This window comes from Argopecten irradians, chromosome 3, assembly GCF_041381155.1.
Source record: "Argopecten irradians isolate NY chromosome 3, Ai_NY, whole genome shotgun sequence".
NCBI classification, from domain to species: domain Eukaryota; kingdom Metazoa; phylum Mollusca; class Bivalvia; order Pectinida; family Pectinidae; genus Argopecten; species Argopecten irradians.
The window spans coordinates 36,845,274-36,863,090 of record NC_091136.1 but is presented as its reverse complement, the minus strand read 5'-3'; the positions used below and the strand labels follow the sequence as shown (position 1 = coordinate 36,863,090).

At 34.0% G+C, this 17,817-nt stretch overlaps 1 protein-coding gene across 1 annotated transcript in view; it reads right to left on the bottom strand.

Annotated features, from left to right (window-relative positions):
* Positions 1–428: 428 nt before the first annotated feature.
* The window catches only part of LOC138318439 (ral GTPase-activating protein subunit alpha-1-like), a 93,497-nt gene continuing 76,108 nt past the window's right edge, over positions 429–17,817 (bottom strand). The window contains 1 exon segment of the mRNA XM_069260784.1: positions 429–5,573. Within this exon segment, the coding sequence (XP_069116885.1) occupies positions 5,422–5,573 (152 nt within the window). The 3' untranslated portion in view covers positions 429–5,421.

Sequence of the window (17,817 nt, the reverse complement as noted above, 5' to 3'; positions counted from 1 at the left end):
TTAAAATCCACGTCCTTTTACATAAATATAAGCAAAAAGGCCTGTACTGTTTTTAAACGTTTTTAGCTCGCCTATTCGAAGAATAGGTGGAGCTAATGTAGTCACCCCGGCGTCGGCGTCCCATTTTATGTTAAAGTTTTTGAGCAAGTTTCTGTTTCGTCAATTGTTTAAGCTTAAGTCATCATAAATGTTTATGATTTTATTTTCCTAATGTGTATGGATGCTGAACGTGATAATACAACCAATTTGGGGCCTTTTAGGTTTTTTTTGAGTCTGTTGATTTGTCATATTTCCATGATTAAATAGTAAATACTTGAACATCAACTTCTTCTGAATAGGCGAGCTCTGCTGTTCTCCAACAGCTCTTGTTATTATTGTTATTGATTTACTTTGATTATCATAAATATAAGACAACAAAAAGGCCTGTACTGTTTTTAAACGTTTTTATTATTGTTATTGGTTTACTTTGATTATAAGTCTAATCCCTGAAGTGGACTAGAGACTAGTTACAATATCAGTGACGTCAGTCTGTCCTTAGACATGCGACTTGATGTGCTCAAATGATATCTTCAATGATTTGAAACAACACGAGTTTCTTTTTCTTACCAACGCTATGGCCCTAGACAGACAACAAATATGTCGGTGGCCACCAATCATATCACAACAATAACAACTACATAATGTATTATGTATTTGGGGTACAATGTCTATAATTACTATGCACTTAGACCTTTGAACACGGATACAAAGTGACCAGATACTAATTTTTTAGACATCACAACATTATACCGTAAATGTACACAGACTTGCGATTTGATTGTCTATCAGTCTTTTATTATGCAGAATTACTTTTCTTGAGAACAGGTTTTGATTGTTGTGTCATTTGTTTTTAAAAGTAACGTACTTAATGTATCTTTCCAGGTCAGAATGTAATTCTACCCTGCTTCAAAGGTTGTGTTATTCTGTACAAAATGTCTTAACTCACTCTTTTTGCTAATCATAGTTGTCTTAATCTCTTGTAAGCAGGTCTTTATTGTAATTTAAGCTTTGTCTTATGCCATGTCTTATGGCAAAATGACTTTTTTTTTTCTTCTAAATACCTGTAACAATGATATATCAATCCTCAGAAGGGCAACAACCCTAAGATGGTGTCTGGTCAAGATTTTAATTATAGGTTTAAGTTTGAGAAAAATCTCTAGGTCCATACATACGCATAAAACATTAAAAGCTGTTGTGCTGTTCATAAATTTTGAATCTTTTTTTTTTCAACTTCAAAAAAAATAGCCATTGCTACTACATTGGTAGTATATGACAAGCACTTGCCACATCCCCAAATAGAATGATGGGATAGCTAGAGCACACAGCCCACGGCCCCTGGATTCATTGTACCAGCTAGTGTTTACCAACACATTAAATAGAGATTAGGGTCAGCTTGTTCAAAAGGCGATTCACATTGTGTTACAAAATCTGTAATCATATCTTGTCGAAAATGAGCAAGTACATAGATCATGGAATACATCAGAATTTTATCATATTTTTGTTAAGTTCGTTTTGCAAGAATTATATCATGTTGGTTTGAAAATTTTCACTAAACTGTAATATTATCCTAATCGTGTTTTGAACAACTGGGCCTAGATCATTTGGTTTCATATCATTAAGTCAACAGGGTAATTTAAAGATCAATATTCCTAGCAATATCACATATTAAATCTTCAAAGAAAATTGCACAAACCCCATTGTCAAAGTCTTACAAAACATTCATGTAACATCTTTTAACATATTTTTCAATTCCCTTGTGCCAAAAACTGTTGTCATAGTGTCCATATGAGTACAATGTGTCATTGTAAGGTCAATAAAGACATGGCTACCAATTTCATATAGGAAATACAAAGGGTTTGTTTAAAGTTATATGTGCCGTGACTGGGTGAAAATACTGCCAAAATCAGTTTCAGCTTTTACTTGTACTTTTAAAATGAAACTCATATATTGAAAGTATTGCATTTCTCAAACTTTTGGTAGTGAATAGCATAAGAAAAGCTCTTCTTGATTCTTGAGTATGAAAAATACATCACATGTAACTTTAAATCATTATTTCCATAGTGAAAATCGTGTTCCATAAATTCTCACAAGTCTAGTTTGAAATTTCATTTCTCAAACTATCGATAACCAATTCATTTAACTTAGTTAAGTGTATTAATCAATAAATAGAAATTATTCAAACAATAAATACAATGTAGTAGAAACAATTGTGAAATTAACATCCATTTTTTTTTTAAATTTCGTTAGAGATAATTAGCATACTTGGTATTCTTTAAAAAGACACTTCAAAACCATCGTTAGACACATGGTGATGCTCTTATGAAGGAAATATAGCACTTGAACTTTTGTTAATTAAGTTAGACTATTTACATGTAAAGAGTTTAAAATTTGATCATGCATACGTTGTTTTAAATATGCAATAAAACAACCATAATACAATGTTCACCATTTCATTAGCTATACAAACGTTTACAGTTATAACATTACATTATTACAAATTTAATATCCTAAGCCCAAAATGTGACAAGATGAGCATTATTTCCTGAGCAAATCAAGACTAAAATTCTTACTGTGTACAACAGTGTGAACACTATCGTGATAAGACTTTCTAAATCATTGAAATAATAATTCACCCAAAACAATGTTAAAGAAAATGGCTCTCATACATGCACATATTATAACTTGTATATGATTATATATTTGATTGTCATAATCAGCAATGAAATTTTATTATGAATGAAATTCAAGTATATAGTTCATGTACCAAAGTAAGTGACATGTTTAAATTTGAGGTTTGAGTGACACCTAATGAACACATGACAATATTAATAGTTCTCCAGATTGAAAAAAAGACAACCAAAACATTAAAATAACATGAGAGAAAAAAATGGTCAGATCTTTCATCGTCTTTCAGATAAAAACTTTGAACCTCTACAAATGTTTTAATGCTTCCTACTTTTGGAATGGAACAATTCATTTTGAAAATTACAGAAATGTAGGAGGTAATTTGACTGTCACCACAGCCTAAATTTTTAGTTAACTTTGTCCTGTTGTAGATAAAGAATGAAACTTGCTCACAATGATGAAATGAGAAAACAACCAATATTAGTTTCTCCTTTTTAAAGAGACAATATCTGAATGCGTAGTTAAAATAATAAATATGATATCCAAAATGAATATCAGCAACCATTTCAAATTATAATCCACTATTAAGGAATATGCTACAAAGCCTTGGCACAGATTGAGTTTACCATACGTATGTACATTTTCTACACATCTTTTCTTAAACTGAAGACTATTTATATTGACCAAATGTTTTTTTCCCAGCAAGTCAACACTGCCATTACCTGTAATCTATCATCAATGGTGTACAAGATTAAGGGTTCAAGCTCATCACCTAGAGATGGGAACTCGAGAGTGGTAGAATGTCAAACAGCTTAACCAGTTTGCGAGCACTCCCATTAATTTTCATTGAAAATGTTGTCTGTGTAAAATGCAAAGTTTGGTAGCATATATCCTTAATGCTAATCAACAATTAAAGAAGATTTTCTTAGTACCATTCTTGACTCAATACCATGGCACAAACAACACTGTTCTTATTTTACACAGAAATCTGGAAACATCTTGAATGAGAGTCTATAGCAATCAATGTTGGTCAATATGAATAGCTAACATTATCCCAACATGTTAAAGCCTTTGAAATGAGTCGTCTGCTACTGGTCTATTAACTACCATGTTATAATACCAATATTAAGTACATGATTTGTGAATGACACTATAGCATATAAATATTGTGGTCACCATTAAGGCTTACTAAAACATGTAACCAAAGTTTCACCAACCTTGAATAAAAATATACCTGAGAATTTGTTTATGTCATAAAACAATTGAAAGAAAATCTAAGTTAATTTTGCCAAGGTAGCTCAAATGTGTCACTGACTAAAGAAATGGAAAGCACATTGCCTATTGTGTAAAAAATTCAAAGCATCAATGTTATTAATGAAAATTACTAACTATAATCTCTTTTGTACGGAAGCGTATTAGGCTCACGTACGAAAATATTTTTCAGGATAACGAAAATATTTTATTTGGCGGCCGCCATATAATCCGCCATATAATTATATGGCGGACGCCAAATAAAACATTTTCGTTATCCTAAAAAATATTTTTCGTACGTGAGCCTAATACGCTTCCGTACTTTTGGCACAAATTTCACAGTATTGAAATTTCTTAAAATGAATTCTGTTTTAAATAAATAATTAACCTGAAAATTGTATTTTTGTCAAATGTTTGGCCTTCAAATTAAATGAATTTCCATAGTGTGAAACCAAATTAATGATGATATTCATCATCTCAATTAGCCTTGCGTAATTTATTGATTTTATTTTTTTTTGTCATTGAAAGAATCTTTGCTCTTGGACCAGCCAAAGACAAACTTTTTACACAATCCATCGTATGTCTTGTACATGACCAAAATACTTTATACAAACAGCAATAAATTAAAGGACAAGATGATCTGGCTCACATATGTTACATACTACAAATTACAGCATCATTTATTGATAAAATTGTGCAGTTTGTAAAATGTACTTTCTTCACTGGCTCTTAATCCTATGTAAAATCAGAGTACAATGCAATAGGATATCACTTGTAAAAACGCAGGTTACTTGTCCAGACCCTTGTAAAATGTAGCCTGCGTATACAGACTATACAATGTAATTCATTTACAACAATATTCATTTGTCTGTACAGTATAACTTATCCAAATTGGTCCTGGTCTAATCAGGATCCCTGTCTATTCCAGCTTAATTGTAAGGCATTTTCCTTCTTATTTATAGTACTTATAGCCTGTATAATCCAGAAACTTGGCAATACCAACCTAATATGCTGGTCACATTGACATCCTGTTTAGACAAGTTACACTGTATCTCTATTGTACAATTAATACTTCACTTCACATGTAAAGCTTCTGTAACCATTACTAACTACATATGACACTAAACGACTTCTCACAATTTTTGCTTAAAATAAATATGTATTCCTGGTCGCATATGCCAAGTGAGTAAAATGACGTAAAATGACTGATCACACCTTCTTTGGTTCTAACAAAGTCCAGTCTCTTGTGCAATGACCTCCAAAGCCTCTTTGGTCAAAGAAAATGTTCAATCCTTTACATTAGGAACAGCACAAGTCTTTGAAAGAATGTCCATTTGCTTCAATGACCAATAACTCAACTGAATTACATACAGCAGAGAGTCTAAAGCAGTCTTTTGAAGAATGAATTAATAATAGGTTAATTTGGTCAAATATTCAATACTAAATAATTATGATAAATAAGAAAATATCACAGAAATAGTAGAGTATTCCTAAAGTCTCGCATTGTCAGTTTTTCTTGTTCTTGGGCATATTCGGACTCTCGGGTGGAGTAGTTACGCTTGAGGATTTGGAAGAGGATGACTTGCGGCCTTTTAGGGATAGCCTTCTTGCAGTCCGAGTGATCATGTTGTTGTCAAATATTGTTCCAGAATCACTACCTGTAGGTACAAAGACATCAATATTACAAAAATATAACATTTTGCAGAACCTTCTCCATTATCTTCAACTATTTCATTATGAATTTTATGTAGAAATTACAGAATTTGATCAATACTATATAAAGGCACTACCAGTACTTCTTATGTAGCAATTAGTTTTCCGCTGGGGATATCAAATAACATAAAATACCATTAAATTAAATGTACATACGGTATATCAAAAATGATTTTAGTAGTGTTTTCCGACATCATTAGATGTCTAAAATCTACTACCATGGTGGAAATTAAATGTTCCTCATTCTGTTGTCCGGTCTCAGTTTGAGAGCTGTTTTGGATGTGCTTTTTATTGCACTATTCATAATCAAAGATATTTATCACGACATGTACCCACAAAACCACACCACAAATGACCATTACTTCCAAGCAGTCTCTGACAATCCTTGTTCATTTTTTTCAAATATATATTTTAACAATTATGTATAAAGTACAGATTATTCAAAAAGTTATTACAATCTTTGTGCACAATTTTGACAATAGTGATTTATTAAAATTTAATCATGCTAAAGTTTATATTCTTCAGTCATGAATTAAAATTGTGTACACTAAATCTGTACTTTAACCCTGTTATATACAGCTAGATCTACATGAATTCTAGATATTCATTTTTGTACCTTAAATATCTAAACTGATCAAGGATTGTTGTTGAGAAAGGACCAGGAAGCACCCAATAGATTAGATACTCTCTGACCAGTATACCAGGGGCATGATGATAGGCTAAAGACATCACAACAAGCAGAAGACTGTCCCTTAATATAAAGTCTGCCATTAGTTCTCTGTGCCAAACACTTTGGTGGCAAGTATATGTACTGATATTATTCCAATAATATATATCTCGTCTAGAGCCGTTGTAGCGAGTACCTTTGCCTAAATTACCGTACCCTCAATAGCAGTGAGTCTTTCTCTAGTTACCCTACTACCAATGAATACACTATGATGGGCAAGTCTCTCAGAGTTATCTCCCATGAACACTTTGATAGTGATTACCTTTGCCTGTTACACAATCAGAGTTCCCCCCTCCTTAACCTTTGCTTGAATGATCTCCCAGACCCCACTAAAATCATTGGGATAAAACACTGCCTATTAATCTTGCCCAAATACAATCCATACAGCCTGGATTCCATAACAGTATAACACCATGATGGAGAGTGGCTTTGTCGGATTTATCTGGAGAATATCTCTTAAGTACTTTGGCAGTAAAGATAATTGAAACACATTGTGTCACACAATTACAATTGGTTGTATATTATTCATTGTGACATCTCATATACCACCCAAAACCTGTAAAAATTAACATCTTTGTAAACAAACGTTTAAACATGTAAACAAAATAGACCAACACAATATAAAATAGTTTCTATATTAATAGCATTAAAGATAATAAATTATTTATTCTCATAAGGATTGAATAATTCAGTCACGACTTGAAAATAAAATGTCAATACAAATATGTACATGTACAGGTAACCTTTAAAGTAGATGAATGAAAATCTTGTAAAAGCATTCCACTCAATTGTACTGAACAAAAAGAGATACAAGTCATATATCGACCCTTGCAAACATTTCATTCCATGCTATGATTTCGAGATGAATGAACAACTTCCAAATATTTGTAAAAACATTATCATGCTACTGACACAATCACTCAATGATTATATCATCAGTTCTCTGAAGCAAGATACATCCAATGTCATTTCAAAATTGAAAACCAATGCACAGTTTTCATATGATCTGAATTTTAAATAGCAATACACCATCCCCATACCAAGAGAGTAAAGGACTATAACTCTTGATACAGTACTGGAGGAACCAAAGATACAGCCTAGAGGCATGTTTTTTCTCATTAAGGAAATGCAAGTAGTATAGATTCTTCCAAGAGTCAACCTACTGATTGTATCAGTTTATACTTCATTGATAGTTTCAGATTTTTTCCCAGATCACTGTTTTGAGTGATGTTCTTTTTTTTTATGCATACTACTCGAGAGCACCATATCATTATCATCAGTATTTGGATCAAAAGACAAAAATTTACAACACCAAGCTCGCTTACATATATAAAGTACAGAAAGAAGCGTGCACAAACAACAGAATCTCCCATATCTCCATACAACATTTGATGTTGTGTATGATATACTGGTATAGCAGACTAATTTAGGGACTAGGGATTACAAATTTGATAATTTTAAAACAAGCTGACCAGATATTCATCATTTTCTCTATAAACATTTTCAGTTGTAGACATTTTTTATGTAAATCAAAAATCTCGCAGATTTTTTTTTCAGACTTAGAACCTGTTAAGAGCTTACACCAGCCTAGGCAACAGGCCCGAGAATAGAATAAATACATATTAGGCCAAATTATCAACTCTTCAGAGCAGGTAATAATGGGACTACTTCACATACCATGTAATACCTTATAACGTTTGTGTGGGACTATTCTTTCTCAAGGTGATGGAATAAAGTCAAAAGATGATATCCTGTGCTAAAGTCATTTCAGCGGGAAAGTTACAAAGTGTTACTTTCCATCGTTACTGGACATACTAGTCAAACATTATCAGCTATCACATGGCACATTAATTAGTCCCCATTGTCATTAATTTGAGCTGAAATAACAATGAGCAACAGTATTCAGTCCAGAGTACAGAAATAGGGTTGTGTATTCTTCAAATTCTGCAATAGAAAATTTCATGCACAACAGGCCAATCATTTGCACAGATGATCGTGCAAGAAAAGCACGCATTGGTCAATAATATTCTCCATGGTACTAATTTACTCTATACATACTGGTACGAATACTTTACAAGCAGCCAGGCAACTAGGAAAACAAGGAGCTTAAAAATAAATCCCTTACCGTCATGAAAACATCAACCTCACCCTTCTACATACAGGACTTCATCTTCCTTTTCAGCATGTCATTTATTTATTTATTCCCAAATGCTATTTCAATACATCAATTTCAAGATACCAAATAATGTGGGTAAAATACAATTTACCAGAGATCAGTCCAACCATCCGGCGATTACGATCTCATATTTTGATGAGATTTTTGCGATAACTCATCACTATGATGTGGGACTAAATGACAGAAATGGTACTTTACACATATTGCTTGGCATCTGGAAACCTTGAATTGGAAGTGTATGACTACCTGATTTTAGGTATATATGTGATCTTCTGATGTCTGCCATTAATTACATTCAATGATTTTATTGGTCCAGTGAAAGGCTGTTCTTCCTTTGCTCTTCCTTTTTCCTACTATAAAATGATAGCATTGGCAGACTTTATATTCAGCCTCTCTTCATATATCAAAATTCAAAATGGCCAGCGTGGCCATTCTAGCGTAGTCATTTTCATTCCCCATCAAGGTTCCTATAAGATGCATGTTACATTTGTATAACAAACTAAACGGAGGGATTTCATTGATCCCGAGAGGTTCGTCATAACCATGTTTTCCTGTACTATAGTATTTATCCAGAAATGCATGTAGAAACAAAAATAATCAGTAAATACTTAATATAACGATGGGAAAATAGACTACAGATAAATGTCATGTAACTCACTGTTGATTGATTTTAAAACTTAAATTTAAATTACAAAACCAAATGATTCTTTTTCCTTTTTTTTGATCACGAAGATAAACACATTTTCTTTATTGTATACTGTTATGTTAAAAATATATGAATAGTGTTTTGTTTTACGGATTTGTTTGAGACTATGACTGAACTAAGTTTTCAGTAAAACATATGTGCAGAACATATAACATGTATAAAACTTTAAATCGTCAAATTAAAACATTGTGACATAAAACACTGCATAGTGGGGGGGCAGGGAAAAAACATGTCATGATTTACAGTGTACCAAGTACAGTAAATATACGATACATTCTATCAATAAATGCTGAAATCTTTATTATAATTGGTTGGTCCAGTACAACAGCAGATACTATCTTCTGAAATATAATTTGTTCTCCTATTGATCAACTGCTGTCTGTATGTATGTTTGCAGCATATCCACCCTTTCCCATTTCCTCAAGGTGAGCTCTTTTCTAAACAACATTTCTACCCTTTCCCATTTCCTTAAGGTGAGCTCTTTTCTCAACAACATTTCCACCCTTTCCCATTTTCTCAAGGTGAGCTCTTTTCTAAACATTTTCACCCTTTCCCAATTCCTCAAGGTGAGTTCGAATCCTATGTGTGGCAGTTGCCAGGTATTGCCTGCTGGTTGGTATCTAATTTCCATAAATGATAGAACAGAAAACTGTTCTGGGTACACTTCAAAATCACATTCAGTTTGGAAAATAATATAATTAAGCCAAAACTTTAAAAGGAATATCTAAAATAGAAATCAATACATGCATTAAACATGCCTGATTGCAATTTCTCAACAAAAATATACAATGCAACATAAACAAACTGAAAAATGTTAGAAAAAAAATATTCAAAATGACAAATTGTAATGTGGATGATAATTGTGTGAATAAGATTATCGATATTACTTTTTCCTTATAAAAGACATGAAAATGACAATATGTGCAATAAAAATCTCAAGATGGAAATGCCATTTCTTCATGATAATGATTAGTCTAAATGATGATTTTAATGAGATGATTTGTAGAAGATGAAGTGATAAATGTGTCATTTTGAATTGTTATAAACTAAACATTCTACGAGCCATCAACAGGAGACTATACGTTGACAACACAGATGGTGAATGACTTACCAGCTGACCACCTGCTTCCGTGGATCAGTTATAGACTAGACAACGATAAAAGGATCAGTTATAAAGGAGACACATTATTTCTCTACACTTAAGTCATGAAACAATTAAACGAGACAATTATCCAACACAAATCACAATTCATATATACTTGCACATGTGGGTCACAGATAAGATTAATGTTGATTTCTACTCCAATCCCATGTTAAAAATAATATACTGCCAACACATACTGGTTGCTTTCAAAGATGAAGGGAGATAATTAAAGGGAGGTAATTCCAGGGAAATTCCACAGTAAAAAATAATAAGTTAGCTTGAAAGACAAGGTGTATTAACAAACCTTGAATATTGAGGAAAAGTGACATTTTCTCTATGGTTTGTGATGAATTCACACACAGATAATATTTCTAATATAACAAGACTAACAAAAAGAAATGATATAAAAAATCAAAATGTTTTGTTAGAATTGGTGACAAAAGATGTAACTAAAATAGTGATGAATTAATTTTCAAAATTCAATAAAGGAAATTAATTGGTTGTGAACTTTAACAAAGAGTTCTTTTAGAGTTCGATCAAAGAAGTTTGTTTATCTATAGCAATCTAACCAAAATATAACTAGAAACCTAATGATACTTTTCCAGAAAAAATACAGTTATGAACTAGTAAACAAGTACACTGTATATGCATATGTACTGCTTCCTTCCAAATGATTTGAGACCTACATTGGAAATATATGATATCCTATTGTCTTAGATTCACTGTGTGTAGAATTTGAAATGTCTGTAAAGTGCTACTGCTTAGCTGTCATCTTTAAGTGTGGCACGATGTGGACATGAGCAACACACTATATGCCCCCTCCCCCCCCCAACCAATTCATGGAAGGGGGATAATCATGATATGAGACTAAAAATAATACATGGAAATGGATGGTCTTAATTTACATAAATGCGGGAAAAAAACCACCTCTGTACTGAAAACAATTTTACGAACAGGATAAACGGCATTGGTGTCATCATGAAAGGGACTATGAATGGGCCCTTATTGGCCCCTCAATTCATCAATTGCCATCGTAATCATCCAAGATGTGCAAAGTTAGTTGAATATGAAATTTTGGACCTATTTTTGATGTTTTGGAATTATTCTTTAAAGCACAATCCTTAACAAACTCAACATTTACTGAGAATATGCAGGCACTTCAGATACATCTTTAGAACAAAAATAAAGTTTGTTCAATGAACCAATACTTCCTAATGTGTATATTTCTGGATACAGTAATGTTGTGAAGATAATGCCGTACAATTTTAAAGTTTAGTTGAGCCAAGAACAACATCATAGGATATTTTCATTCTTTCTTAAAATGCACTCTAACTCTCAAACCATTGGAGTATGCACTTGATAGAACAGTAATCATGAATAAATCAAAGAATATGTTTCACTTTCTCTCCTTTGGTATCCAGTAATACTACAAAGTCATGTTGCTTTTCTTTTTTTTTTTTAAACAACTTCAAACTGGACAAATATTCACATGTTACTAGTTTTATGATAAAATTCCTCTATAAGCAGGGTACGTTGCCACCTCTCACGTTTTCGGTGGGAGACTCACGATATTGAACAATTTCTCCCACGAAGACTTATCCCACGCGACGCGAGACGAAAAACTCACGTTTTACGATATTTCCTCCCACCAACTCACGTTCTACGATAATTCCTCCCACCAACCAAAACTATCAGCAAGTCCTGATTTTTCTTCATACGATTAAATCTTAAATTCGTCAGCCCTAGGCATAACTACAAAACACCCGGCAGTGGGACACTTGCTTGATAAATAAGTAGCCAACTTTTGGGATTTTAGGTGAGAAACAGGTAGGGTAAAAGGTTGGCCATGGTGGAATAGGTGTGTTTTACTAAAACACAACACAGGTTCTACTAGCACAGCACTGACAGCCCAGGTAAATCCCAGGGAAAACCATATCCTAGTAGATATTCATTAGATGTCGATATTTGATTAAGAATGATACACTTTTGGTTTATTGTTGGTTTGTAATGAAATAAATTGTACATCCATAAACTGTTAGTATTTACTTCATGAAATAGAACAAATGCTATTCAAATGGATCATGTTGATCAAAAAATATTTTTTATCAGAAAATTTGTGTACCACATATTAACTATTTAAAGAACGAAGTTAAACAAAAACCGTTACCAACAGTATTATACATTGGACCTCTTGTCACACATTTAGTGTGTCTGAGTGAGATATAGATAGAAACATTTATCATTATACAGAAATATTCTAATCTATCAATTAAATACGATTGAATTGAAATATAAGGATTGAATCTTGCTTTGGTCGATTTCATGGGGTGATGAATTGAGTTCCCTTTGAAATAAATTGAATATAAGAAACATATATGTATATATGTTTCTGTGAATATGAACTGCTCATTTGAGTCAGTTCGTTCAATTCGTTTGAAGATGAACTCATTTCAGCACATCATGAAATTTACCAAAGTAACATTCGCCAATTCTCCCATGAAGATCAAACATTTCCATCAGAATATCACTGTTAAATCATTTAGTCCATCAGGGTGTTGTCCTGCGCACATTGTCAAATTAAAGGTCCATTATACATGTAATTGATATACATACCCATTTTTGAGACATTACTATTTACGATTTCAACATTTGAAAGTTGTGCATTGTTTTCTCATTTATGCACACAATACATATGGTATACCCAGAGTTTAATTGAATTTACAAAGAATAGGTAACGTTTCATTTGATATGAAACAATTTCATATTAAGTATATTTTCAAAACTGATCAAAGCAATTTCAATCTAAGAATACCAAAAGTCTTAGTGGGGTTATTTCCAGTCGTAAAAGAGTTGAATAGAAAGAGAGGAAAAGTGTTCCATCTTGTATCAATTAAGATGAAGAACCTTGTAGTTTAGCTACGCTGAAAGGTATTATAATATTAAGTATCATTGGTATCTTGCGACGCGTCATTATTGCTGTATATGTATATACATGCATTATGTTTGTTTCCTCATTCTAATAAGTTGTAAAAAGATAAAAATAAGTACATTATGTAAATATAGTATTGTGAACAGTAGAATCAAATATTAAAATAAATATAGGTAAGTGACTACTTTTAACTTGAACATAATTAATTACCTGATGGTCACTCAGGTATGACCAAGTCTAGCTGACCAAGGTGTGAAAACAGGAAAGTTGGCCAGACTGGAATGATGTTTCACTTAAAAAGTTGGCTAGACTGGAATGAACCTGGGACACTTGCTTGATAGATAAGTAAACAAAAGAGGTGTGAACACTCCCTGGCTACACCCCAGCGACCCTAATTTAGCAGCCTGCTTGGCTTGGTGTCACATTCACTCGTGTTACATAGGTCGACCAGTGCTTGGAAAACAATCATCTAGCATATATAGCCTATCAAGGAATGTTGTGTATTATAGATAATGAGTATTACTTCAAAAGCAAACACTGCTGATAACGGTAAATGATTTACTCACGTTTTAAATGTTTAATAGGCCTAGGCTTACTATCCAATGCAAACAACTTTGCAATCGTAATAGCCGCTATTTTGGGTAATTGTAATAGCTAGATCCGGAATAGTACAAATTTTCAGGATTTCACTAATTATCACGTTTATAAACAAGAGGCCCAGAGGGCCTGTATCGCTCACCTGGTTTTTTGTTAGTAATTATCACAAGACTCTGACAATTAGAAAAATAAGCAAAATTGACTCCCAAAGTTAAATTTTGAATCACAACCATACAATGATGCTATTGATACCATACAAATATGCTATCCAATACATAGGTTCAGAGACAAAGTAATTTATATGAAAATAGTAGCCTAATTGACCTTTTGACCTCGCATCTATTGCCGTCTAAGGCCCCGGGGGGTCAGCCCTATCATTTGTACAATTTCAAATCCCAACCCTATAAGGATGCTACCATTGCACTATAAGTGCTCTTCCATTCTTAGTTGCAGAGAAGAAGTCGTTTATATGGAAATAGCTAAATTGACCCCTTTTGACCCCACCCTTCAGGCCCCCGGGGGGGTCAGCCCCATCATTTGCAAAATTTTGAATCCAAACCCTATAAGGATGTAACCATTGCATTATGAGCGTAATCCCATGTTAAGTTGCAGAGAAAAAGTCATATATATATGGAAATTGACCACTTTTGACCCCGCCCCTCAGGCCCCCGGGGGGTCAGCCCTATCATTTGCACAATTTTGAATCCCCACACTATAAGGATACTACCATTGTATTATGGGTGCTATACCGTGCTTAGTTTCAGAGAAGAAGTCGTTTAAATGGAAATAGCCAAATTGGCCACTTTCGACCCCGCCCCTCAGGCCCCCTGGGGGTCAGCCCCATCATTTGCACAATTTTGAATCCCCACCCTATAAAGATGCCACCATTGCATTATGGGTGCTATACCATGCTTAGTTTCAGAGAAGAAGTCGTTTATATGGAAATAGCCAAATTGGCCCCTTTTGACCCCGCCCCTCAGGCCCCCCGGGGGTCAGCCCCATCATTTGTACAATTTTGAATCCCCAACCTATAAAGATACTACCATTGCATTATGAGTGCTATCTCATGCTTAGTTTCAGAGAAGAAGTCGTTTATATGGAAATAGCCAAATTGACCCCATTTGACCCCGCCCCTCAGGCCCCCGGGGGGTCAGCCCCATCATTTGTACAATTTTGAATCCCCACCCTATAAGGATGCTACCATTGCATTATTGGTGCTATCCCATGCTTGGTTTCAGAGAAGAAGTCGTTTATATGGAAATAGCCAAATTGACCCCTTTTGACCCCGCCCCTCAGGCCCCCGGGGGGTCAGCCACATCATTTGTACAATTTTTAATCCCCACCCTATAACGATACTACCATTGCATTATGAGTGCTATCTCATGCTTAGTTTCAGAGAAGAAGTCGTTTATATGGAAATAGCCAAATTGACCCCATTTGACCCCGCCCCTCAGGCCCCCGGGGGGTCAGCCCCATCATTTGTACAATTTTGAATCCCCACCCTATAAGGATGCTACCATTGCATTATGGATGCTATCCCATGCTTGGTTTCAGAGAAGAAGTCGTTTATATGGAAATAGCCAAATTGACCCCTTTTGGCCCCGCCCCTCAGGCCCCCGGGGGGTCAGCCCCATCATTTGTACAATTTTGAATCCCCACCCTATAAGGATGCTACCATTGCATTATGGATGCTATCCCATGCTTGGTTTCAGAGAAGAAGTCGTTTATATGGAAATAGCCAAATTGACCCCTTTTGGCCCCGCCCCTCAGGCCCCTGGGGGTCAGCCCCATCATTTGTACAATTTTGAATCCCCACCCTATAAGGATGCTACCATTGCATTATGGGTGCTATCCCATGCTTGGTTTCAGAGAAGAAGTCGTTTATATGGAAATAGCCAAATTGACCCCTTTTGGCCCCGCCCCTCAGGCCCCTGGGGGGTCAGCCCCATCATTTGTACAATTTTCAGTTAGTAGCCCATAAGGATGCTACCAGTCAAATTTTGTTGAAATCCGACCAGCGGTTATGGAGAAGAAGTCGATTGTTGACGGACGGACGGACGGACGGACGGACGGACGACGGACGACGGACGACGGACGACGGACGACGGACGCCGGACGCCACGGTATGGCATAAGCTCACCTTGGTCCTTCGGACCAGGTGAGCTAAAAATTAGGAAGGGGATTATTTTACCAGAAATTTGGTTAAATTTTAGACAAAATATTGATCAAATAATGAAATAAATAATAGTAAATTTTGAATTTAAATAAATGAAATTTCAATGAAATTTTACCTTTTTTCTCTCTCTCAGATTAGATTTTTAAGTTACATTTTGATTATTACTGTAACAGGTCTGAAACTATTTTTTTAAATTAGTTCTTATGTTGTTATGAAAATTAAGTACATTGCTTCATTATCCATAATTGTGAAACATGTTTAATTAATTTAATTATAATCCTTTTTTTTAAGAATTTGTTCAATGCACTGAAAAACTTACAAAACCAGCTTGTAAGATGAATAAGCAGAAGACAAAGAGTGTTTTGTTATATTATTGTTGTGCAAACATGTAAATGTCGATAAAATGACGCCGCGCAAAATCTCCCACTTTGGACAATGCTTTGGTGGGAGATCTCCCACTTTGACATCTCTGGAGGGTGGCAACCCTGCTATAAGACGTTATTTTCTACCAACAATGACCATTTGACAAAGAAAAATGAAAACTTGTACAGTAATACAATTAAGCTAATGATTACAGACAAACGTGGATTCAAAGCTCTGAAATGAAATTGGCACAATAACTAAATATAAATGTGAAATATAATAAATTCCTTGGTTTTCAAAGTAAAAAAGCATGCAACATAAAATATATAAGGCAAACTAGTGTCTTAAATATATTAATTATTAATCAACACAAAAACATCGGAGACCTTTTACATGGCAATACACAATATCGATTGTAAAGATTGCCAGAATAATTCATGCATCATGAGGAAAAATTATAATACCAAATTAATATTGTTTAATTGGCATAGATATTATAATTAGAATTAAGATAACAGAAGGCTTGATTTTAGAAAAAAATTGATTTGGAACATGTGAGGAAAGGCACTGTGGAGGGTTTCAAGAGCTTGAAAGGGGAGGGGGGGGGGGGGTCAAAGGGTCAGCAAAGTTATATAGACTGTTTTGTTTGATCCTACACCTTGATGAATACCAACGACATTACTACTGCAATACAAATTGTCTCTTCAACTGGCACTACCCCCACTCCCTGCGCCATTATATGGTAATATATTTTAGCATCAACTAATATGATACAATATCACATTACTAACATTTCTTTCATATTATTTCCTTGAATTGTGTGATGCATTCCTGATTTTGCGACATGTTCAAATTCCAGTGTTGAAATATGAATATGCCAAAATGATAATCTAAAACTGAACCCCTCACCGTCCCTTCAGACAATCTTCCTACTTGGTAAATCAAATATTTTCATAAAAGCACTGTATCATAGGGGTAAAAATATCTTTAATAAATATTCTTTTTTATAGACCTAGTTTTGATTTGTTAATCAATGTTACTTTGCAATATATGTACTAAGAAATCATTTTCTTTCTCTTGCTAGCTAATTTAAAAATCTGTTTTTAGATTGATTTTTATTTTGTGTTCTATGCTTTATATCTTTGCATTAACAATTATTGCTTATTGAAATATATAACTGTCTTACACAAGTTGAGATGCAATGTAGGTTTTATCTTCAGAATGACCTTTCCCAGAGAAAAACAACACAAGCCGAGACATTTTTTAGGTTTCATCCACAGAATGCTCGACCTTCCCCAGAGAAAAACAAAGTAATTTTAGACTATCTCTATACTACAGTACTTCATACTAAACATGTATTAACTATTAAAT